The sequence below is a fragment of the Oncorhynchus gorbuscha genome, linkage group LG08 (assembly GCF_021184085.1).
Source record: "Oncorhynchus gorbuscha isolate QuinsamMale2020 ecotype Even-year linkage group LG08, OgorEven_v1.0, whole genome shotgun sequence".
Classification (NCBI taxonomy): domain Eukaryota; kingdom Metazoa; phylum Chordata; class Actinopteri; order Salmoniformes; family Salmonidae; genus Oncorhynchus; species Oncorhynchus gorbuscha.
In genome coordinates, this window is record NC_060180.1 from 61,025,527 (window position 1) to 61,049,585 (window position 24,059).

General features: G+C 44.2%; 1 protein-coding gene across 3 annotated transcripts in view; it reads right to left on the reverse strand.

Moving 5' to 3' along the window:
- Window positions 1-20,983, reverse strand: part of LOC124041930 (glypican-1-like) — a 158,836-nt gene extending 137,853 nt beyond the window's left edge. For all 3 annotated transcript variants that reach the window (XR_006840008.1, XR_006840007.1, XM_046360114.1), the window contains exons 1-2: window positions 20,873-20,983; window positions 20,247-20,759 (exon numbers count right to left, since the gene is read on the reverse strand). Coding sequence is in view for 1 of the 3 variants with exons in the window: in XM_046360114.1 (XP_046216070.1) it covers window positions 20,247-20,406 (160 nt within the window). In the remaining 2 variants the exon portion in view is untranslated. The remainder of the gene's footprint in view (window positions 1-20,246; window positions 20,760-20,872) is intronic.
- Window positions 20,984-24,059: the final 3,076 nt, after the last annotated feature.

The following is a 24,059-nucleotide window of genomic DNA, read 5'->3' on the forward strand; positions in this document are numbered from 1 at the left end:
TCCTCCATCCTTCACCCCCCTTCTTCCTCTCTTCCTCTTGTCTTTTCTTCCTCAATATGCAGGCCGGAGCAGAGCTCTCTGCCTCCTCTGTTCCCCTCTGGAGGGGACCAAACACACAGTGGTCTGTTTCATGCTCCCAGGACACCATCACGGTTTAATGCTTCAACAGACTGACTACTGACATCAGCCTTATAGGAACGTCTGCACATCCATCACATAAACACACACCAATTCACAGCAGCACGCTGCCTTTAAACTGCTGAGGTTTAATTATGAGACAGACAATCAATCAAATGTATCAGTTGATGTCACAAAGTGCTGTAGAGAAACCCAGCCTAAAACCCCCAAAAGCAAGGTGTAGAAGCACGGTGGCTAGGAAAAACAGCCACACACTCGCACATGCTCACACACACACACACACACACACACACACACACACACACACACACACACACACACACACACACACACACACACACACACACACACACACACAGTCTTTTTTAACTAATCATGTGGGGACACACAATTGGTAAGTCGCTCTGGATAAGAGCGTCTGCTAAATGACTTAAATGTAAATGTAAATGTAAATTTCCATTCAAAATCCTATTTTCCCTAACCCTTACCCTAACCCTTACCCTAAACCTAACCCTTAACCCTAACCCTAACCCTAACCCTTACCATTACCCTAACCCTTACCATTACCCTAACCTTAACTCCAAAACCTAACCTAAACCCTGACCCAAACCTTGACTATCTCCTAACCTAACCCTTTCACCCCTAACCCTAATTCAAAAACCCTAACCCAAATTCTAACCCCAAACCCCCTACAAATAGCCTTTTTCCTTGTGGGGACTAACTAAATGTCCCGAGTTGGTCAAAATTATTGTGGGGACTTGTGATCCCACAAGTATAGTTAAACATGTCCACTTGTGTAGGCCAACACACACGCACGCACGCACACGCACGCACGCACACACACACACACACACACACACACACACACACACACACACACACACACACACACACACACACACACACACACACACACACACACACACACACACACACACACACACACACACACACACACACACACACACACACACGCATCAATGCACAGCTCACAGACTTTCAACTGCTGAAGGATTCAGACAGAGACACTAGGGCGATTCCACTCCAGCTGTTTTTCAGAATTATGTGGCAATTCTCATTTAGGAACTTCATTGGGGGAATGGATGTTTAACATGCTTTTACATATGCATCACATTCTTGAGGGGGAAAATCACGATGAAAGTCGCCATTTTAGGCCCTTTTAATAACAATACATGTAAGACCCTATGATCTGTGAACCGTACACTATACAGACAACATCTTGGTGTCAATATACTCTCTGTTTTGTGCACTAAAATATGGAGTATGTCCAGATTCTGAAATAAAAAATGGCACGTTAATTTATTCAACATTACAGATATTAAAGCTGCGATATGTAACTTGTTGGGCGACCCAACAAAATTCACATAGAAATGTGTGTTATAGATCTGTTTTTCTAATTGAAAGCAAGTCTAAGAAGCGATAGATCTGTTCTATGTGCAATATTTCTATGCGTCCCATTCTTAAGTTTCGTTTTTGCGTCTTTCGGTTTTGAACACCAGCATCAAACAGCTGAAAATACAATCTTTTTTGTTATGGAAAATATATTTCACAGCGTTTTAGATGGTACAATGAATATCTACACTATACATCGCTTGTTTTGTCACATAAACTGAAATTAGGTGAACTATTAGAATATTAGCAACCAAAACTACCCTTTTTGGTTTAGTTTATTTTAAGACATGTTTTGAACAATACACTATACATCTACATCACATTTCCAGAGTTGCTTCTCTACTAGTTCTGAAAGTATGATACATTGTATGAGCACCATCAATCAATACAGTGAAGAGGAAATTGATTCCAAGGAAACTCCCTCTGCTGGTGATTTGCTGACTGTGCAATCCTAAATGAGGGCTATGAAGATCTATAATGTCAATTTCTATGTATAAAATGGGTCATATCACTAAAAGTACCAGAGAGCTCATTCTCGGAAATGTGATATTCATATGGAGTTGGTCCCCCTTTGCTGCTATAACAGCCTCAACTCTTCTGGGAAGGTTTTCCACTAGATGTTGGAACATTGCAGCGGGGATTTGCTTCCATTCAGCCAAAAGATCATTAATGAGGTTGGTCAATGCTGTTGGGCGATTAGGCCTGGCTCGCAGTCAGGCCTAATCCCAAAGGTGTTTGATGAAGTTGAGGTCAGGGCTTATGCAGGCCAGTCAAGTTCTTCCACACCGATCTTGACAAATCATTTCTGTATGGACCTTGATATGTGCAAAGGGGTATTGTCCAGTGGTGTAAAGTACTTAAGTAAAAATACGTTAAAGTACTACTTAAGTAGTTTTTTTTAGTATCTGTACTTTACTTTACTATTTATATTTTTTCCAACTTTTTTTACTTAACTACATTCCTAAACAAAATAATGTACTTTTTACTCCATACATTTTGACAGGAAAATGGTCCATTTCACACACTTATCAAGAACATCCCTGGTCATCACTAATGCTTCTGATCTGGCAGGCTCACTAAACACACTTTTACTGAAGTCATTTTCTATTAAGGTATCTTTAACTTTACTCAAGTATGACAATTGAGAACTTTATCCACCACTGGGATTGTCATGCTGGAACAGGAAAGAGCGTTCCCCAAACTGTTGCCACAAAGTCGGAAGTTGCCACAAAATCGTCTAGAATGTGATTGTATGCTGTAATGTTAAGATTTCCCTTCACTGTTACTAAGGGACCTAGCCGAACCATTAAAAACAGCCCCAGACCATTATTCCTCTTCCATCAAACTTTACAGTTGACACTAAGCATTCAGGCAGGTTGCATTCTCCTGGCATCTCCAAACCCAGATTCGTCCGTCGGACTGCCAGATTGGTGAACGCATTTCTACCAACAGTGTCACCAGAAAAGTGCCATCACACCTCCTCCTCCATGCTTTACAGAGGGAACCACACATGCAGAGATGGTTCATTCACCTACTCTGCATGTCACAAAGACACAGCGGTTGAAACCAAAATCTAAAAGCACAGATTTCTTATGGTCTAATGTCTTGGCCCAAGCAAGTCTCTTATATTATTGGTGTACTTCAGTAGTGGTTTCTTTGCAGCAATGAAAGCCTGATTCAAACACTCTCCTCTGAGCAGTCGATGTTGAGATGTGTCTGTTTCTTGAACTCTGTGAAGCATTTATTTGGGCAGGTAACTCTAATGAACTTATCCTCTGCAGCAGAGGTAACTCTGGGTCTTCCTTTCCTGTTGCGGTCCTCTGAGAGCCAGATTCATCATAGCGCTTGATGGTTTTTGCGACTGCACTAAAAGAAACTTCCAAAGTTCTTGACATTTTCAGAATTGACTGACCATGTCGTAAAGTAATGATGGATTGTCATTTCTCTTTTCTTGTTTGAGCTGTTTTTGCCATAATATAGACTTGTGGTGTGGGGGCTGTGCTTTGGAAAAGTGGGTGGGTTGATATCCTGCCTGTTTGGCCCTGTCCGGGAGTATCATCGGATGGGGCCACAGTGTCTCCTGACCCCTCCTGTCTCAGCCTCAGTATTTATGCTGCAGTAGTTTATGTGTCGGGGGGCTAGAGTCAGCCTGTCTTATCCGGTGTCCTGTGTGAATTTAAGTATGCTTTCTCTAATTCTCTCTTTCTTTCTCTCTCTTGGAGGACCTGAGCCCGAGGACCATGCCTCAGGACTACCTGGCATGATGTCTCCTTGCTGTCCCCAGTCCAGCTGGCCATGCTGCTGCTCCAGTTTCAACTGTTCTGCCTGCGGCTATGGAACCCTGACCTGTTCACCGGACGTGCTACCTGTCCCAGACCTGCTGTTTTCAACTCTCTAGAGACAGCAGGAGCGATAGAGATACTCTCAATGATCGGCTATGAAAAGCCAACTGACATTTACTCCTGAGGTGCTGACTTGTTTCACCCTCGACAACTACTGTGATTATTATTATTTGACCATGCTGGTCATTTATGAACATTTGAACATCTTGGCCATGTTCTGTTTTAATCTCCACCCAGAACAGCCAGAAGAGGACTGGCCACCCCTCATAGCCTGGTTCCTCTCCAGGTTTCTTCCTAGGTTTTGGCATTTCCAGGGAGTTTTTCCTAGCCACCTGCTTCTACACCTGCATTGCTTGCTGTTTGGGGTTTTAGGCTGGGTTTCTGTACAGTACTTTTATATATCAGCTGATGTAAGAAGGGCTATATAAATTTGATTTTGATTTTGATTTGACTTGTTATTTTTCCAAATAGGGCTATCTTCTGTATACCACCCCTACCTTATCACAACACAACTAGTTGGCTCAAACTCATTCAGGAAAGAAATTCCACAAATTAACTTTTAACAAGGCACACCTGTTAATTGAAACGCATTCCAGGTGACTACCTCATAAAGCTGGTTGAGAGAATGCCAAGAGTGTGCAAAGCTGTCATCAAGGCACTAAGTGGTGGCTACCTTGAGAATCTAAAATATATTTTGATTTGTTTACCACTTTTTTGGTTACTACATGATTCCATATGGGTTATTTCATGGTTTTGATGTCTTCACTATTATTCTACAATGTAGAAAATAGTTTTAAAAAATAAAGAAAAGCCCTGCAATGAGTAGGTGTGTCCAAACTTTTGACTGGTACTGTACATGTCAGTTGTTTTTCTCTAGGATGCCCACAGGCCTCACAACACTTGTCTTAAGGTCCTTCTGAAACAATTGGAAAGGTGAATGGAAGAACAGTGCATTGTGAAAGTATTCAGACCCCTGGACTTACAGCCTTATTCTAAAATGTATTAAATATTTTTTTCCTTCATCAAACTATACACAATACCACATTTGGGCAATTTATACACTTCAAGCTTGGGGATTTTCTCTCATTCTTCTTTGCAGATCCTCTCAAGCTGTCAGGTTGGATGGAGAGCATAGCTGCATTATGGCAAAGTGAAAACAGGTTTTTAGACATTTTTGCAAATCTATTAAAAATAATAAACTGAAATACCTTATTTACATAAGAACTCTGACCCTTTGCTATGAGACTCGAAATTGAGCTCAGGTGCATTCTGTTTCCATTGATCATCCTTAAGATGTTTCTACAACTTGATTGGAATCCACTTGTGATAAATTCAATTGATTGAACATGATTTGGAAAGGCACACACCTGTCTACATAAGATCCCACAGTTGGCAGTGCATGTCAGAGCAAAAACCAAGCCATGAGGTAAGAGGAATTTTCCTTTGAGCTCCGAGACAGGATTGTCTCGAGGCACAGATCTGGGGAAGTATACCAAAACATTTCTGGAGCATTGAAAGTCCCCAAGAACAGAGTTGCTTCCATCATCCTTAAATATGCAAGAAGTTTGGAACCACCAAGAATCTTCCTAGACTTGGCCACCCAGCCAAACTGAGCAATCGGGGGAGAAGGGCCTTGGTCAGGGAGGTGACCAAGGACCTGATGGTCACTCTGACGTGGCTCTAGAGATCCTCTATGGAGATGGGAGAAACTTCCAGAACATCAACCATCTCTGCAGCCCGCCACCAATCAGGCCTTTATGGTAGAGTGGCCTGACGATAGACACTCCTCATTAAAAGGCACATGACAACCCGCTTGGAGTTTGCCAAAAGGCACCTAAAGACTCTCAGACCATGAGAAACAAGATTCTCTGGTCTGATGAAACCAAGTTTGAACTCTCTGGCCTGAATACCAGGCGTCACGTCTGGAGGAAACCGGGCACCATCCCTACGGTGAAACATGTTGGCAGCATCATGCTGTGTAGATGTTTTTCATTGGCAGGGACTGGGAGACTAGTCAGGATCAAGGCAAATATTAATGGAGGAAGGTACAGAGAGATCCTTGATTCAAACCTGATCCAGAGCGCTCAGGAACTCAGACTAGGGTGAAGGTTCATCTTCCAACAGGACACCGACATTAAGCACACAGCCAAAACAATGTAGGAGTGGCTTTGGGACATGTCTCTGAATGTCCTTGAGTTGCCAAGCCAGAGCCTGGACTTGAACCCGATCAAACATCTCTGGAGAGACCTGAACATTTCTGTACAGCAACACTTCCCATCCAACCTGACAGTGCTTGAGAAGATCTGCAGAGAAGAATGGGAGAAACTCCCCAAATACAGGTATGCCAAGCTTGTAGCGTCATACCCAAGAACACTTAATTCTGTAATCACTGCCAAACGTGCTTCAACAAAGTACTGAGTAATGGGTCTGAATACCCTATTTGCTTTGCCATTATGGGTCATTGTGTTGAGATCGATGAGGGGAAAAAACAATTTAATACATTTTAAAATAAGGCTCTAATGTAACAAAATGTGAAAAAAGTCAAGGGGTCTGAATACTTTCCCGAAGCCACTGTATATGGAGACGGTTTAGTTCCGAGAATAAGGGGTTAAATGCATGTAAAAGAAATGATCTAAAAACATTGCCTGATCTTTCTTATATCTCTAAGATGTAGGACAGATACATCAGAACAAACTTCCTTTAGATGTTTTTGTGGAATATCTTTTGTTCAATGCGTTTGTATTGGCTAATAGCAGTGAAGCCGCTAATGTTAATTTTTCATCAAATATATGTGATCTGGTGATACTTCAATGGGGTCTTCAAATTCTAAATCAGACGGCTAAATGATCCTTGGTATCACTTTCTACAAACAATTCCATATAGCTTAGCCTCAAAGCACGTGGTTGTTGACTATCTCTGAGTCGTCAGCTGGTCCACAGTGTTGTGCCATTGTTCCGGTGGAGGGACAAAGTATCTGTCTGCATTTAACCTCTGGGCTGAGAGCAGTGTGTAGGGCAGCATATTCACAGTCACTATTAGCATGTCATTAGCCCCAGGAAGAGGTGATATTGAGCCACAGAGTGTGTGTAGTTCAAATCAAATCAAATTTTATTGGTCGCATACACATGATTTGCAGATAATGGAAGTGTATGCAAGTGTAGCGAAATGCTTTTGCTTCTAGTTCCGACAGTGCAGCAATATCTAACAAGTAATCAAACAATTCCCCAACAACTACCTAATACACACAAATTTAAAGGGATGGAATAAGAATATGGACATGTAAATATATGGCTGAGCGATGGCTGAGCGATGGCCGTGCAGCATAGGCAAGGTTGAATAGATGGTTTTTGGTATTTTATTAGGATCCTCATCAGCTGTTGCAAAAGCAGCATCTACTCTTCGTCCACACAAAACATGAAACATAATACAGAATGACATAATACAGAACATCATTAGACAAGAACAGAACTACATGCATTTTTAAAAAGGCACACGTAGCCTACTGTAACGACTCTCCTCTTCTTCTGATGAGGAGTAAGAGAGGTCGGACCAATGTGCAGCGTCGTAAGTGTCCATTTTAATATATAAAACTGAACACTACAAAAATACAAAATAACAACGTGAATGAACAAACGAAAATCGAAACAGTCCTGTATGGTACAAATACAGACACAGGAAACAATCACCCACAACTCAAAAGTGAAACCAGGCTACCTAAGTATGGTTCTCAATCAGGGACAATGAATGACAGCTGCCTCTGATTGAGAACCATACCAGGCCAAACACAGAAATACCAATACATAGAAAAAGGAACATAGACAACCCACCCAACTCACAACTTGACCATACTAAAACAAAGACATAACAACAGAACTTAAGGTCAGAACGTGACACCTACAAGGTATAGTATAAGGTATGGTATGTACATATGAGATGAGGAATGTAAGATATGTTAAAATTACTAAAGTGGATTTGTTTACAGTGACTAGTGATCCATTTATTAAAGTGGCCAGCGATTTGAATCTCTATGTAGGCAGCAGCCTCTCTGAGTTAGTGAGTGCTGTTTAGCATTGAGATAGAAGCTGTTTTTCAGTCTCTTGGTCCCATCTTTAATGCACCTGTACTGACCGCGCCATCTGGATGGCTCAGGTGGTTGTTGTCCTTGATGATCTTTTTAGCCTTCCTATGACATCGGGTGGTGTAGGTGTCCTGGAGGGCAGGTAGTTTGCCCCCGGTGATGCGTTGTGCAGACCGCACCACCCTCTGGAGAGCCTTGTGGTTGAGGGTGGTGCAGTTGCTGTACCAGCATGTGATACAGCCAGACAGCATTCTCTCGATTGTACATCTGTAAAAGTTTGTCAGGGTTTTAGGTGACAAGCCAAATGTCTTCAGCCTCCTGAAGTTAAAGAGGCACTGTTGCGCCTTCTTTACCACACTGTCTGTGTGGGTGGACCATTTAAGTTTGTCTGTGATATGTACGCTGAGGAACTTAAAACTTCCGCCTTCTCCACTACTCTCCCTTTGATGTGGATAGGGGGTGCTTCCTCTGCTGAGAGGTTGTTTTCCTGACACCACACTCTGAGTGCGCTCACCTCCTCCTTGCAGGCTGTCTCTTCGTTGTTGGTAATCAAGCCCACTATTGGTGTGTCGTCTGCAAACTTGATGATTGAGTTGGAGGCGTACATGGCCACGTAGTCAAGGGTGAACAGGGAGTACATGGCTGAGCACACACCCTTCTGGGGCCACAGTGTTGAGTGTCAACGAAGTGGAGAAGTTGTTTCCTACCTTCACCACCTGGGGTCGGCCCGTCAGAAAGTCCAGGACACAATTGTACAGGGCGGGGTTGAGACCCAGGGCTTCCAGCTTAATGATGAGCTTGTAGGGTACTATGGTGTTGAATGCTGAGCTGTAGGCAATGAACAGCATTCTTACATAGGTATTCCTCTTGTCCAGATGGGATAGGGCAGTGTGCAGTGTGATGGCGATTGCATCATCTGTGGACCTGTTGGGGCGGTATGCAAACTGAAGTGGGTCTAGGGTGGCCGGTAAGGTGAAGGTGACATGATCCTTGACAAGTCTGTCAAAGCACTTCATGATGACAGAAGTGAGTGCTATGGGTCTGTAGTCATTTAGTTCAGTTGAACTATCATTGCCTTCTCGGGACCAGGAACAATGAGGGCCATCTTGAAGCATTTGGGGACAGCAGACTCAGATAGGGATTGATAGAATATGTCTGTAAACACACCAGCCAGCTGGTCTGCGCATGCTCTGAGAACGAGGCTAGGGATGCCGTCTAGGCCAGCAGCCTTGCGAGGGTCAACACGTTTAAATGTCTTACTCAGGTCGGCCACGGAGAAGGGGGAGGGCCATGATGGTGGCACTGTATTATCCTCAAAGCGGGCAAAGAAGTTGTTTAACTTGTCTGGGAGCAAGACATCGATGTCCGCGACATGGCTGGTTTTGTTTTTGTAGTCCGTGATTTCCTGTTGTCCTTGTCACATACGTCTCATGTCTGAGCCATTGAAGTGAGACTCCACTTTGTCCCTATACCAACATTTTGCTTGTTTGATTGCCTTGCGGAGGAAATAACATCACTGTTTAAATTCGGCCATATTCCCAGTCCTCTTTCCATTGTTAAATGCAGTGATTTGCGTTTTCAGTTTTGCGCGAATGCCGCCTCCACAGTTTCTGGTTAGGGTAGGTTTTAATAGTCACATTTGGTACAACATCTCCAATGCACTTCCTTATAAACTCACTCACTGAGTCAGCTTATAGCTAGATGTTATTCTCTGAGGCTGCCCGGAACATTTCCCAGTTTGCGTGATCAAAACAATCTTGAAGCGTATATTCCGATTGGTCAGACCAGCGTTGAATGGTTCTAGTCACGGGTACATCCTGTTTGAGCTTCTGCCTATAAGACGGTAGGAGCAAGATTGAGTGGTGGTCGGATTTACCAAAGGGAGGGCAATGGAGGGCCTTGTATGCTTTGCGGAAGTTACAGTAGCAGTGATCAAGTGTATTGCCTACACGAGTGCTGCAATCATTATGCTGATAGAATTTAGGTAGCCTTGTTCTCAAATTTGCTTTGTTAAAATCCCCAGCTACAATAAATGCAGCCTCAGGATATATGGTTTCCAGTTTACATAGAGTCCAGTGAAGTTCCTTGAGGGCCGTCTTGGTGTCTGCTTGAGGGTGTATATACACAGCTGTGATGATAACTGACAATAATTATCTTGGGGGATAATATGACCGGCATTTGAGTGTAAGGAATTCTAAGTCGGGTGAGAAGAAGGACTTGAGATCCTGCATGTTGCTATGATTACATCATGTGTCGTTAATCATGAAGCATACACCCCTGGCCTTCTTCTTCCCAGAGAGGTGTTTATCTCTGTCGGCGCGACGTATGTAGAAGCCCGGTGGCTGAACCGACTCCGACAACGTATCCCAAGAGAGCCATGTTTCCATGAAACAGAACACGTTACAATCTCTGATGTCTCTCTGGAAGGCAACCCTTGTTCTAATTTCATCTACCTTGTTATCAAGAGACTGGATATTGGAGAGTAGTATACTCGGAAGCGGTGGGCCGTGTGCACGCCTACGGTGCCTGACCAGGAAGCTGCTCCATCTTCTCCATCTGCCTCTTCTGCTGCGGCGTTGTTTTGGGTCAGCTTCTGGGATTAGATCCACTGTCCTGGGTGGTGGTCTGAACAAATTATTATCTTCGGGAAAGTTGTATTCCTAGATCGTAATGTTGGTAAGTTGACGTCGCTCTTATATCCAATAGATCTTCTTGGCTGTATGTAATAACACTTAAGATTTTCTGGGCTAACAATGTAAGAAATAATAAAAAACAAAATACTGCATAGCTTCCTAAGGACTCGAAGCGAGGCGACGATCTCTGTTGGCGCCATCTTGCTTTATGCTTCACGCCACACACACATACAAACACACACACAAGCGTGCGCAAGTGTGCATGCACACACACAAACACATATGCAAACTCAAAAGCATGCACACATATACACGCACACACACATGCGTGCACGTACACACCCACACATGCGTGCGAGAACACACCGCATCACCACCACCAAGGCTACTGTCTCAGCTAGGGGGCGCTATCCTGAAATCTGAAAACTGAATTAAGCCTACAAGACTCTCTTGATTAAAGTGACAGTCAGTGAATAAAATAAGGGCTTGAAGAACGGCACAAAAACAGCAAAGACAAGGTTGCATCAAGGGTCTTTGGAATACCAGAGATGTCTCAGGGCTAAACAACATAGACCACACACCCAAAGTCAGCTTTGATGAATCAAGGTCTGAAGTCCTGTCTGTCGATCAGTTAGTTAAATGATATATGTCATCCTGTCAGAGACAAAACAATCAGTAAGCCATCATGAGGGTGATTTGAAGGAGGGGCAGGGTGTGTGTGTGTGTGTGTGTGTGTGTGTGTGTGTGTGTGTGTGTGTGTGTGTGTGTGTGTGTGTGTGTGTGTGTGTGTGTGTGTGTGTGTGTGTGTGTGTGTGTGTGTGTGTGTGTGTGTGTGTGTGTGTGTGTGGTCTAACTTTACTATCCTTCCGAGCTCTAAAAGTCCTCACAACTAGAAAGATTATATTGATTGGGGACATTTCGCCAGTCCCCAAAAGGAAAAGGCTATTTTAGGCTTAGGGGTTTAATGTTAGGGTTACAATTAAGGTTAGGGTTAGAATTAGGGTAAGGGGTTACGATTAGGGTTAGGTTTAAGTTCAGTTTTAGGGGTTAGGGGTTAGGGAAAATAGCATTTTGAATGGGAATGGATTTTTTGGGTGTGTCTGTGTCTTTGTGTATGCGTGTGTGTGTGTGTCAAATCAAATCAAATTGTATTGGTCACATACACGTGGTTAGCAGTTAATGCGAGGGTAGTGAAATTCTTGTGCTTCTAGTTCCGACCATGTAGTAATATCTCACAAGTAATCTAACAATTTCACAAAAACGACCTTATACACACGTGTAAAGGCATGAATAAGAATATGTACATATAAATATATGGATGAGCGATGGCCGAATGGCATAGGCAAGATGCAGTAGATGGTATAGAGTACAGTATATACATATGAGATGAGTAATGTAGGGTATGTAAACATTATATAAAGTGGCATTGTTTAAAGTGACTAGTGATACATTTATTACATCCAATTCTTATTATTAAATTGCCTAGAGATTTTTGAGTCAGTATATTTGGCAGCAGCCACTCAATGTTAGTGATGGCTGTTTAACAGTCTGATGGCCTTGAGATAGAAGCTGTTTTTCAGTCTCTAGGTCCCAGCTTTGATGCACCTGTACTGACCTCGCCTTCTGGATGATAGCGGGGTGAACAGGCAGTGGCTCGGGTGGTTGATGTCCTTGATGATCTTTATGGCCTTCCTGTGACATCGGCTGGTGTAGGTGTTCTGGAGGGCAGGTAGTTTGCCCATGGTGTTGCGTTGTGCAGACCGCACCACCCTCTTGAGAGCCTTACGGTTGTTGGCGGAGCTGTTGCCGTACCAGGCGGTGATACAGCCCGACAGGATGCTCTCGATTGTGCATCTGTAAAAGTTTGTGAGTGATTTTGGTGACAAGCCAAATTTCTTCAGCCTCCTGAGGGTGTGTGTGTGTGTGTGTGTGTGTGTGTGTGTGTGTGTGTGTGTGTGTGTGTGTGTGTGTGTGTGTGTGTGTGTGTGTGTGTGTGTGTGTGTGTGTGTGTGTGTGTGTGTGTGTGTGTGTGTGTGTGTGTCGCATGTGCCGTGGAATGATGCAAACAAGATAATTTCCTCCACTCACAGTAAACACAGTGAAAATCTGTGATGATTATCAGGCATGACAAGGTGCACTTTGCATGACATAAGTCTTACAGAGTAGGCTAGTAACACTGTAAATACCCACTTATGTATGATTTATTGATATGTGTTTTTACTAGGTATGTAATGGAAAGTGAAATCCATAAGAGCTCTGCTAACCCGCTGCTAATGACTAATCTACTATCTTCTGACAATGCCCCTTCCAATCAAAACTAAGGAGCTAGCGACTGTGTCTCAATAGTATTTACTATCTGCATTCCATTTTCTCCTTTCCTCCACAATCACTGATCTGACAAAACATGACAGGTCTATGCAACATGGTGGAAAACTATCCAGTCCCTTCACCAACCAGCTAATGAATAAGGCCAGGAGTTTTCCCTGTCCCCACACCCTGACCTGACTAGGAAAAACACAAGGCTCTGATGATGACAAACAAAAATACTATGAAAGCAAAGGCCCCCATTAACAGTATTGAGATGCAGCCACCAGCTCATCTAACCACTCTTCCAACTCTCCTCTCTCTCTCCCAGAGTGAATCACAATGATGGACTGGGCGTAAGACCTTGAGCCAGTCTTAGCCAATACATTAGTCTGATCAAGCCCACAGTCCTTAAAGTCCCTCCAGGGGAAGAAAGAATGATCGGGAAGAAATGTCACAGGTCAGATGCAACATTCAGCTGTCTCATAATTGGGAGACATACTATAAATCTAAATGGTGGCTACATTACTGAGCTCTTTAATATGCCAGACCAATATGTTATTTATGTTTGCAGAGAGGGTACAGAGACTGATATAAACTCCCTCGTGATCTTTCTCTCTCTCTCTCTGTTAGTCTTTCTCTCTCTCTCAATTAGTATTTCTCTCTCTCTCTGTTAGTCTTTCTCTCTCTCTCTCTGTTAGTCTTTCTCTCTCTCTCTATTAGTCTCTCTCTCTCTCTCTCTCTCTCTCTCTCTCTCTCTCTCTCTCTCTCTCTCTCTCTCTCTCTCTCTCTCTCTCTCTCTCTCTCTCTGTTCTCTCTCTCTCTCTCTCTGTTAGTCTCTCTCTCTCTCTCTCTCTCTCTCTCTCTCTCTCTCTCTCAGTTAGTCTTTCTCTCTATCTCTCTGTTAGTCTTTCTCTCTCGCTCTTCCTCTTCTCTTTCTTTCTCTCTCACTCTCTCTGTTGCAGTCTCTCCCCTCCTTTCTTTCATGTCCACCTATCATTCTCTCTCTCTCTCTCTCTCTCTCTCTCTCTCTCTCTCTCTCTCTCTCTCTCTCTCTCTCTCTCTCTCTCTCTCTCTCTCTCTCTCTCTCTCTCTCTCTCTCTCTCTCTCTCTCTCTCTCTCTCTCTCTCTCTCTCAGACTAGAGTTATTGTTATTTATTTACCTTTATTTCAACAGGGAAGTCATATTGAGACTGTCTTTTAGAAATGAGCCCTGCACATTTGTAAAAAAGAAAGAAAACACATTCTGTAAGAAGAAGACAGATTTGTTCTCAACACAATGGATAAGACTTTCAGAAGACCGGCATTCATTCTGCCCATTGATTTATATGGTATGGATAATCAATTTGATTAGGACTGTCCCATTAGCAAGTTTATGATGTATGGCTTAGTGACCCTGACACTTTCATCACATTTACATCCCCCTCTACTCATGTTAATACAGGTACTTTTCAATCACTTCACCATCACATTTGTGACCTGTTTCAGGAAGCTAGGTGTATGTCGCACATCACTACTTCGTAGGAGAGGCATTTGGATGTACTATGTTTTTGAAATCAAAATTATTATTTTTTTGTTAGAAATGCCTTCTGGAACGTGAACTTTCATGTGCTTTAATAACAAACTTGTATTCCATCTGTAAATACCTTCTTGATCCAAATCAGTCAGGTTTCAAGACTAGTCATTCAACTGAGACTGCTCTTCTCTGTATACCTAGGATAGGAATACCTAGGATAGGATAAAAAAAAAGTGGCAAAAAGTGGGTTTGTGCCCAGAGGCGGTGGGTTTGTGCCCAGAGGCGACATTGTTGCCGGTGATATCTGGTGAGGACCTGCCTTACAACAGGCCTACAAGCCCTCAGTCCAGCCTCTCTCAGCCTATTGCAGACAGTCTGAGCACTGATGGAGGGATTGTGCATTCCTGGTGTAACTCAGGCAGTTGTTGTTGCTATCCTGTACCTGTCCCGCAGGTGTGATGTTCCTGTCTCCCTGTAGCGCTGTCTTAGGTGCCTCACAGTACGGACATTGCAATTTATTGCCCTGACCACATCTGCAGTTCTCATGCCTCCTTGCAGCACACAGATGAGCAGGGACCCTGGACATCTTTCTTTTGGTGTTTTCAGAGTCAGTAGAAATGCCTCTCTAGTGTCCTAAGGTTTCATAACTGTGACCTTAATTGCCTACTGTCTGTAAGCTGTTTGTATCTTAATGACCGTTCCACAGGTGCATGTTCATTAATTGTTCATGGTTCATTGAACAAGCATGGGGAAGAATGTTTCAACCCTTTACAATGAAGATCTGTGAAGTTATTTGGATTTTTACGAATTATCTTTAAAAGACAGGGTCCTGAAAAAGGGACTTTTTTTTGCTGAGTTTATATACAAAATCAAATCAAATCGAATCGAATCAAATTTTATTTGTCACATACACATGGTTAGCAGATGTTAATGCGAGTGTAGCGAAATGCTTGTGCTTCTAGTTCCGACAATGCAGTGATAACCAACAAGTAATCTAACTAACAATTCCAAAACGACTGTCTTATACACAGTGTAAGGGGATAAGGAATATGTACATAAGGATATATGAATGAGTGATGGTACAGAGCAGCATACAGTAGATGGTATCGAGTACAGTATATACATATGAGATGAGTGTGTAGACAAAGTAAACAAAGTGGCATAGTTAAAGTGGCTAGTGATACATGTATTACATAAGGATGCAGTCGATGATGTAGAGTACAGTATATACATATGCATATGAGATGTATAATGTAGGGTAAGTAACATTATATAAGGTAGCATTGTTTAAAGTGGCTAGTGATATATTTACATAATTTCCCATCAATTCCCATTATTAAAATGGCTGGAGTTGGTTCAGTGTCAATGACAGTGTGTTGGCAGCAGCCACTCAATGTTAGTGGTGGCTGTTTAACAGTCTGATGGCCTTGAGATAGAAGCTGTTTTTCAGTCTCTCGGTCCCAGCTTTGATGCACCTGTACTGACCTCGCCTTCTGGATGATAGCGGGGTGAACAGGCAGTGGTTCGGGTGGTTGATGTCCTTGATGATCTTTATGGCCTTCCTGTAACAACGGGTGGTGTAGGTGTCCTGGAGGGCAGGTAGTTTGCCCCCGGTGATGCGTTGTGCAGTCCTCACTACCCTCTGGAGAGCCTTACGGTTGAGGGCGGAGCAGTTGCCGTACCAGGCGGTGATACAGCCCGCCAGGATGCTCTCGATTGTGCATCTGTAGAAGTTTGTGAGTGCTTTTGGTGACAAGCCGAATTTCTTCAGCCTCCTGAGGTTGAATAGGCGCTGCTGCGCCTTCTTCACGACGCTGTCAGTGTGAGTGGACCAATTCAGTTTGTCTGTGATGTGTATGCCGAGGAACTTAAAACTAGCTACCCTCTCCACTACTGTTCCATCGATGTGGATAGGGGGGGAGTTCCCTCTGCTGTTTCCTGAAGTCCACAATCATCTCCTTAGTTTTGTTGACGTTGAGTGTGAGGTTATTTTCCTGACACCACACTCCGAGGGCCCTCACCTCCTCCCTGTAGGCCGTCTCGTCGTTGTTGGTAATCAAGCCTACCACTGTTGTGTCGTCCGCAAACTTGATGATTGAGTTGGAGGCGTGCGTGGCCACGCAGTCGTGGGTGAACAGGGAGTACAGGAGAGGGCTCAGAACGCACCCTTGTGGGGCCCCCGTGTTGAGGATCAGCGGGGAGGAGATGTTGTTGCCTACCCTCACCACCTGGGGGCGGCCCGTCAGGAAGTCCAGTACCCAGTTGCACGGGGCGGGGTCGAGGCCCAGGGTCTCGAGCTTGATGACGAGCTTGGAGGGTACTATGGTGTTGAATGCCGAGCTATAGTCGATGAACAGCATTCTCACATAGGTATTCCTTTTGTCCAGGTGGGTTAGGGCAGTGTGCAGTGTGGTTGAGATTGCATCGTCTGTGGACCTATTTGGGCGGTAAGCAAATTGGAGTGGGTCTAGGGTGTCAGGTAGGGTGGAGGTGATATGGTCCTTGACTAGTCTCTCAAAGCACTTCATGATGACGGAAGTGAGTGCTACGAAGGCGGTAGTCGTTTAGCTCAGTTACCTTAGCTTTCTTGGGAACAGGAACAATGGTGGCCCTCTTGAAGCATGTGGGAACAGCAGACTGGTATAGGGATTGATTGAATATTTCCGTAAACACACCGGCCAGCTGGTCTGCGCATGCTCTGAGGGCGCGGCTGGGGATGCCGTCTGGGCCTGCAGCCTTGCGAGGGTTAACACGTTTAAATGTCTTACTCACCTCGGCTGCAGTGAAGGAGAGACCACATGTTTTCGTTGCAGGCCGTGTCAGGGGCACTGTATTGTCCTCAAAGCGGGCAAAAAAGTTATTTAGTCTGCCTGGGAGCAAGACATCCTGGTCCGTGACTGGGCTGGGTTCCTTCTTGTAGTCCGTGATTGACTGTAGACCCTGCCACATGCCTCTTGTGTCTGAGCCATTGAATTGAGATTCCACTTTGTCTCTGTACTGACGCTTAGCTTGTTTAATAGCCTTGCGGAGGGAATAGCTGCATTGTTTATATTCGGACATGTTACCAGACACCTTGCCCTGATTAAAAGCAGTGGTTCGCGCTTTCAGTTTCATGCGAATGCTGCCATCAATCCACGGTTTCTGGTTTGGGAATGTTTTTATCGTTGCTATGGGAACGACATCTTCGACGCACGTTCTAATGAACTCGCACACCGAATCAGCGTATTCGTCTCACAGTTGGACAAATTTGATTTCAGATTCTGACATTTATCCACATTTCTCCTAAAGTCAAATTCAGAAGTTACTCCAAATGTCAAATTTCGAAGTTGTTTTTTACACCCTGAGTAGCCAGGGTTGAGTCTCCTGGCAAGGCGCCTCACGGTTGGTTTAATGTATGCTTTAATTACGAATGATTAAGTTAAGGGTTATGGTTTGGGATAGGTTTAAAATAAGTTTAGACATTAAATTAAGGGTTAAGGTTTGGGATAGGCTTAAATTACGTTTAGGCATTAAGTTAAGGGTCAAGGTTTGGGATAGGGTTAAAATAAAAAATTAAAAAATATCTAGCACTGGGATTAAACCTGCGACCCTCGGAGACAGAGCTCAGTGCTTACCCAAGCCTATTTGATGGTAATAGTGCTCACCGTTGCCCCTACAGGAGGGTTTTGAAGACATCTCTCAATGTCTTCGGGACCTGGCTGGCCTATATACTGTAACTATGTGATTGCTTTCTCACTGTGCTGGAGTGTGGACTGGGAACCAGCATTGTGTGGTAACTAACCCAACAAGATCTCATAGTTCCCCTTCAAAATGTGATGTATTATGGATGAACCTCAATTTCTGCGTGGTGCCAGGGTAAAAACAGAAACAACTCAAAGGGTTAAGATGAGGTATTAATTATGAGTGGTTAAGGTTAGGGCTACGGTTTTGGGAAGGCTTAGTCTTACTACGGCAGGCAAAATCAGGGTCACACAGAGTGTTGCTTGGTAGTCTTAAACAAACAACAGTATATACCTACCAATACCATATCATATATAGAGTTGAAATCTATTCAATTTTGAGTTTGCAGAAGACTGAAATATAACAAAACCATTTAAAAAGTACATGTTTATAAATAAATAAAATATGAATTGACCTCCCGGGTGGCGCAGAGGTCTAGGGCTGCAGCGCCAGCTGTGCCACCAGAGACTCTGGGTTCGCGCCCAGGCTCTGTAGCAGCCGGCTGCAACCGGGAGGTCCATGGGGCGACGCACAATTGGCCTAGCTTCGTCCGGGTTAGGGAGGGTTTGGCCGGTAGGGATATCCTTGTCTCATTGTACACTAGCGACTCCTTTGGCGGGCCAGGCGCAGTGCACGCTAACCAGGTCACCATGGTGTTTCCTCCGACACATTGGTGCGGCTGGCTTCCGGGTTGGATGCACGCTGTGTTAAGAAGCAGTGCGGCTTTGTTGGGTTGTGTTTCGGAGGACGCATGGCTTTCAACCTTCGTCTCTCCCGAACCCGTATGGGAGTTGTAGCGATGAGACAAGATAGTAACTACTAACAATTGGATACCATGAAATTGGGGGTAAAATAAAAAAATAAAAAATATGAATAATATTAATAACATTCCACCAAAGAGGGCGATTTGGTCATTTGATTGCAGTAAAGGGCTACAACAAAATTATTAAAACAACATGCCAATTTTCTATCAACTATCATCAAGGCTTGCTAAAGCATTGTGAACTGTGGTGGCTCAGTGGTCTGAGCATCACAAGTTTGCATCCAGTGCCCAGTTTATTTCTAGTGATCAGGCTGAACTAACCACCATGGGTACATCCCAAATGGCACCTTATTCCCTATATAGTACACTACGTTTGACCAGCATGGTGAATTCCTGGGAAGGCAGACATATAATCAGTGGTGCTCTACCGTGCTGTGTACTGGGCATGCTGAATTCTCATTTGTAGCCGTTTCTATGAAAAGAGCTGGAAGAACACAGTCAGTGTGTGTGAGTGCTTGGGGTGGGGGGATAATGTGTATGAGTGTATGCGCCTGTGTGCAGTATCACCTTTTCATGGTTATGCTGGTAAAGTGATCGTCTGGCTAGCAGGAGTTTCTAGTGAATGACCAGGGAGAGAATGAGAGAGAGAGAGAGAGAGAGAGAGAGAGAGAGAGAGAGAGAGAGAGAGAGAGAGAGAGAGAGAGAGAGAGAGAGAGAGAGAGAGAGAGAGAGGGGGGGGGGGTGGCGGTCTGAGGTTTCACTGCAAGGATAATTATTAGACTGGTGGAAAGGCAGAGCAGCGTGGGACACTCAGACATGAAGGATATGCATGATCACTACTGGCTATAAGTAGCCTAGACACTGATGACACAGATTACACAGTGTTTTTCACATCCAAGGTTCCACTTGAAAGTGAGATGTTCTGTTTCACTACAAATATTTTGAGTAGGCTACAAATGATAAAGGACCTGATATGGCATGTTTAATATAGCCTACCGTTTCTGAGGGGGTGACAAGTAATGCTGAAGCACAATATATATATATATATATCAGTTGAACCTGAAAACCTAAGTGGTCTAGTCTATTTGCAGGGGAAGCAGAGTTTGGGGTGCTGCAAAGAACATGTTATTGGAACATACTTTTAATCTGATCTGACTACTTACAAGCCTACCTATCTCATTTTCTGAACTGTAAACAATCTACAGTTGCTTAGCCTATTATCAAGGGCTCAGGTGTTACAGTAACCATCTATTTCATACACAAATAAAGTTATGATCTCCATGAACGCAAAGTAAATTCGATGCACAAAGCAGCATTATAGTGATAGACAGTACCCTACCTGATATTTCTGATTGAGGCACTCCGTTCAGACTGAATCCCTTGCCATTGTAGAACTGTCGGATATCCGAACAACTCTGAGCTTTTCCGCTCCCCATATCACCGAATCCAGGGACCGCAAGCGCGCAAATCAACAGAGCCATAAACACGGGGAAATCCATCCTACACTATTACCGTCACACGGCCAAGTGCAAATCCGAAAGAGGGGTGTAGTTTGATTGAGCTAAGTCCTAAAGAACGGGATTCATCTACTGCCAGCCGTTTGTCCAAACTCCTCTGTTACGTTGGGCTTCGCTACAGTCGCTCTCCTGTTGGTTCGCTGCGCCCCGTTTCTGCGCAGTGCTGAACGGGAAGCGTGTGTGTGTGTGTGTGGAGGGGGAGAGCAGTCCGGTTTCTTCTCAGGGCACCTCGAGGGGCTTTTTGGTTTCAATGTAGATACATCAACCACTGTATCAATTTCACACAATTTATCTGCACCTCTGGGAAGACAATTCGGTAAACACTGTGCAGTCACCTGAGGAAAGACAATATAAACATATTTAGCAGACAAATCATGAATCTACAAAATTCCAGAAAAATAACAGGTGAACATTAACGAAATAGAACGTCTCTGTATGATGGTATTACCGGAGATGGAGATGGCAGCAGATGAGTGAGTGGTAAAACGGCGGTAAAGGTAATGATGCTCTCCCAGCGCTGCTACTCGGTCGAATGAGGAGGAGGCAGAGAGAGAGAGAGAGCCAGAGAGAGAGAAGGGGGTGGACATAATGTAAGAGACAAGAACAAATGGGCAAAGAGAGAAAGAGAAAGATGAGAGAGAGTGGCTATAGCTGTTCCTTGGGACACAACTCTCACTCACCTGTCTAGTCTAATTTGGTTAATTAGATATATAAATTTTGTTTTTAGGGATGTTTACACAGTATACGATCTTTTGAATGATTTAATGCATCACTGAAAATACCTTATCAGCTACCGTGGACATGTGGACTTATCCATACCTTATTTCTAAAGGAATGTGTACAATGTGTCTTGACAGCTTGAAGGCCTCAGGTGTCACAGGTGGATCAGATTTTGATTTGATTTGCCCTCGGGTACCAGTCCACCAATCATCAGCTAGCGTCCGTGTGCATGCGCCTATCTGTGTCATCACTCCTCAAGGTGCAATTACAGACTGGGAGCATGCTGCTACCTGCCCAAACACTGTCTATCTGTTCTGTACCCTTCTGACTGTCTCCCTTGTCTTTGCTGTGTGTGTGTGTGAGTGTGAGTGTGAGTGTGTGTGTGTGTGTGTGTGTGTGTGTGTGTGTGTGTGTGTGTGTGTGTGTGTGTGTGTGTGTGTGTGTGTGTGTGTGTGCGTGCGTGCGTGCGTGCGTGCGTGCGTGCGTGCGTGCGTGCGTGCGTGCGTGCGTGCGTGCGTGCGTGCGTGCGTGTCTTGGGGGAAACATTGGAACATTGCCAGTTGTGTATACTCACCTGACAGAAGAGTTGTGCATTTGGGTTTCACAGATTTGTACTTTTTTCCAATCCTCATCCTCTCTCTCTCTCCCTCTCCCTCTTTCTTTCTCTCTCTCCCTCTTTCCATCTCTCTCTCTCTCTCTCTCTCTCTCTCTCTCTCTCTCTCTCTCGCCTCTCTCATGCACATCTCTAGGCAGCATATCCCTCTGTGTGTTTATGTACTGTAAGTGTGGTGTCCTTGTATTTTATGGGCTATGGATTCCTACGCGTTTCAGCGAATGCGTCAGTGACAGAGCGTCCCACTGGTCTTCTCACCAGCCCGCTGTGTATTCACACACTTCAGTTCTTTAACTGTCCTTCGTTCCTCTCACACCTTCCTCTCTAAAGCCTGTCTCTACTCAACCCTACATTCCTTTCTGGGTTGGATCTTTCTGAACACACTCAGTGTCAGTGCAGGACTACATACAAAATGCACCTCTACTGACCTACTGGCACAAAACCGTAATGTGACTCATACTGTATAGTGACGTGTATGTCTCTCATTGAACGTGGAGATGCTTTTCCTTGTTTGATCTCAGAATTCCTGATGGAGATGTGTCATTGAAGGTTTCTATTCTGAAAACTGGCCCTCGCTCAGAGAGGGAGAGAGAGAGAGGAGGGGACAAGAGACGGAGGAAGGGGGGCCAGATAAAGAGGAGTAGGGACAAAAGAGAGAGGGAGGGAGGGTAGAGGAAGAAAGATGGAGACTAAGGGAGGGAGCGAAAGATTGAGAGAAGGTGAGTGAGGTAGAGAGAGAGAGAAAGAGAACGAGAGAGAAAGAAAAAGTGTGCCATACGCCTTAAATGGTCATATCCGTCCTGCTTCATGCATCTATTTGTAATCACACAATATTGTTTATGAATGCATGCTGTCACTCTATTCTTATTAGCTGTTCCATGTGACTAGATCACTCCTAACATTAGCTACGGTCCTCTCACGTATCACACAGTACACCCTCAACTATATAGACACACCCTCTCTTTTCACACATAATAGTTATTTTTAGTAGAAATGAATAGCGGATATTTTACAACATTGCTACAGGACTGTATTATGAACTGTTCTGCATTCTTGTGGCTAATTGTATTGTTATACTTTAGTAGCCCAGTTAGATGTTGTGTGTCACAAGGGTTACAGACTCCTCCTCCTACCACATGCAGTAGACAGAGAAGAATGTGAAGTTCTTTCATTTCTCCCTTTCCCTCACTTTTGTACGTCCCTGCATGCATGTGTGAGTGTCTGTGTATATTTCAACACACGTGGCTCTATGTTGGCACTTGGTTGTGATATATAAGGGATATATAAGGGAAGCTCTCCGGTGTCTGGTATGGAGATTATGCAATTAACGCGGGCTAAAGCCACAACGCCGCCATTTTGTCTGCAGGCTCCACAATTTAAGTTTTATTGGGCCTGACCATGAAAGCTTTCCTAACGAGTAGCAGGCTGCAGGAAGTATGTGTGTGTGTATGTGTGTGTGTGTTTGGTTTGAGGGAGAGGTGAGGGGGAAGAGGGAGAGGAGAGAGAAGCTGAGGGGGTGAGAGGGTGAGTGGGTACTCATCTTCCACACCATACTGTTATTGCATGACAGGCATTTTCGGGGCGTGATACTGCTGTGCATAGGAAAATGATACTGTTCTATTGAACTCAAATAATAGACACACATGCACACACACACTTTTTTCACTCTGCACTAAAGGCTGTTTGGATCTGTTAAGCCAGCACACAGGTATTTACATAGAAACCCCACTGAGGCACTGTGGTAGGTGCTGTCAGTTGGCCATACCTGCTGCTCTGTGTGTGTGTGTGTGTGTGTGTGTGTGTGTGTGTGTGTGTGTGTGTGTGTGTGTGTGTGTGTGTGTGTGTGTGTGTGTGTGTGTGTGTGTGTGTGTGTGTGTGTGTGTGTGTGTGTGTGTGTGTGTGTGTGTGTGTGTGTGTGTGTGTGTGTGTGTGTGTGTGTGTGTGCTCCACATACCCCAGAGACAAAGGCTGACAGGTGCCTAATGACTGGGACTTTCACCTTAAAAGAGAACTCTCTCTCTCTCTCTCTCTCTCTCTCTCTCTCTCTCTCTCTCTCTCTCTCTCTCTCTCTCTCTCTCTCTCTCTCTATCACTTGCTGATGCCATTTGCACAGTGTCTGTCTGTGCAAACACAGCGTCTACACTAATACCACATCTGAATTATCTTCCACACAGAGTCCTGAGAGAGACAGAAAGAGGCGAAGGGGGAGAAATGGCGAAATCTTGACGAAGGAGGAGAAATAGAAGGCAGAGAAAAGGAGAGAAAGAGGTATGACAGAGAGGGTGAAGAACGAGAAAGAGAG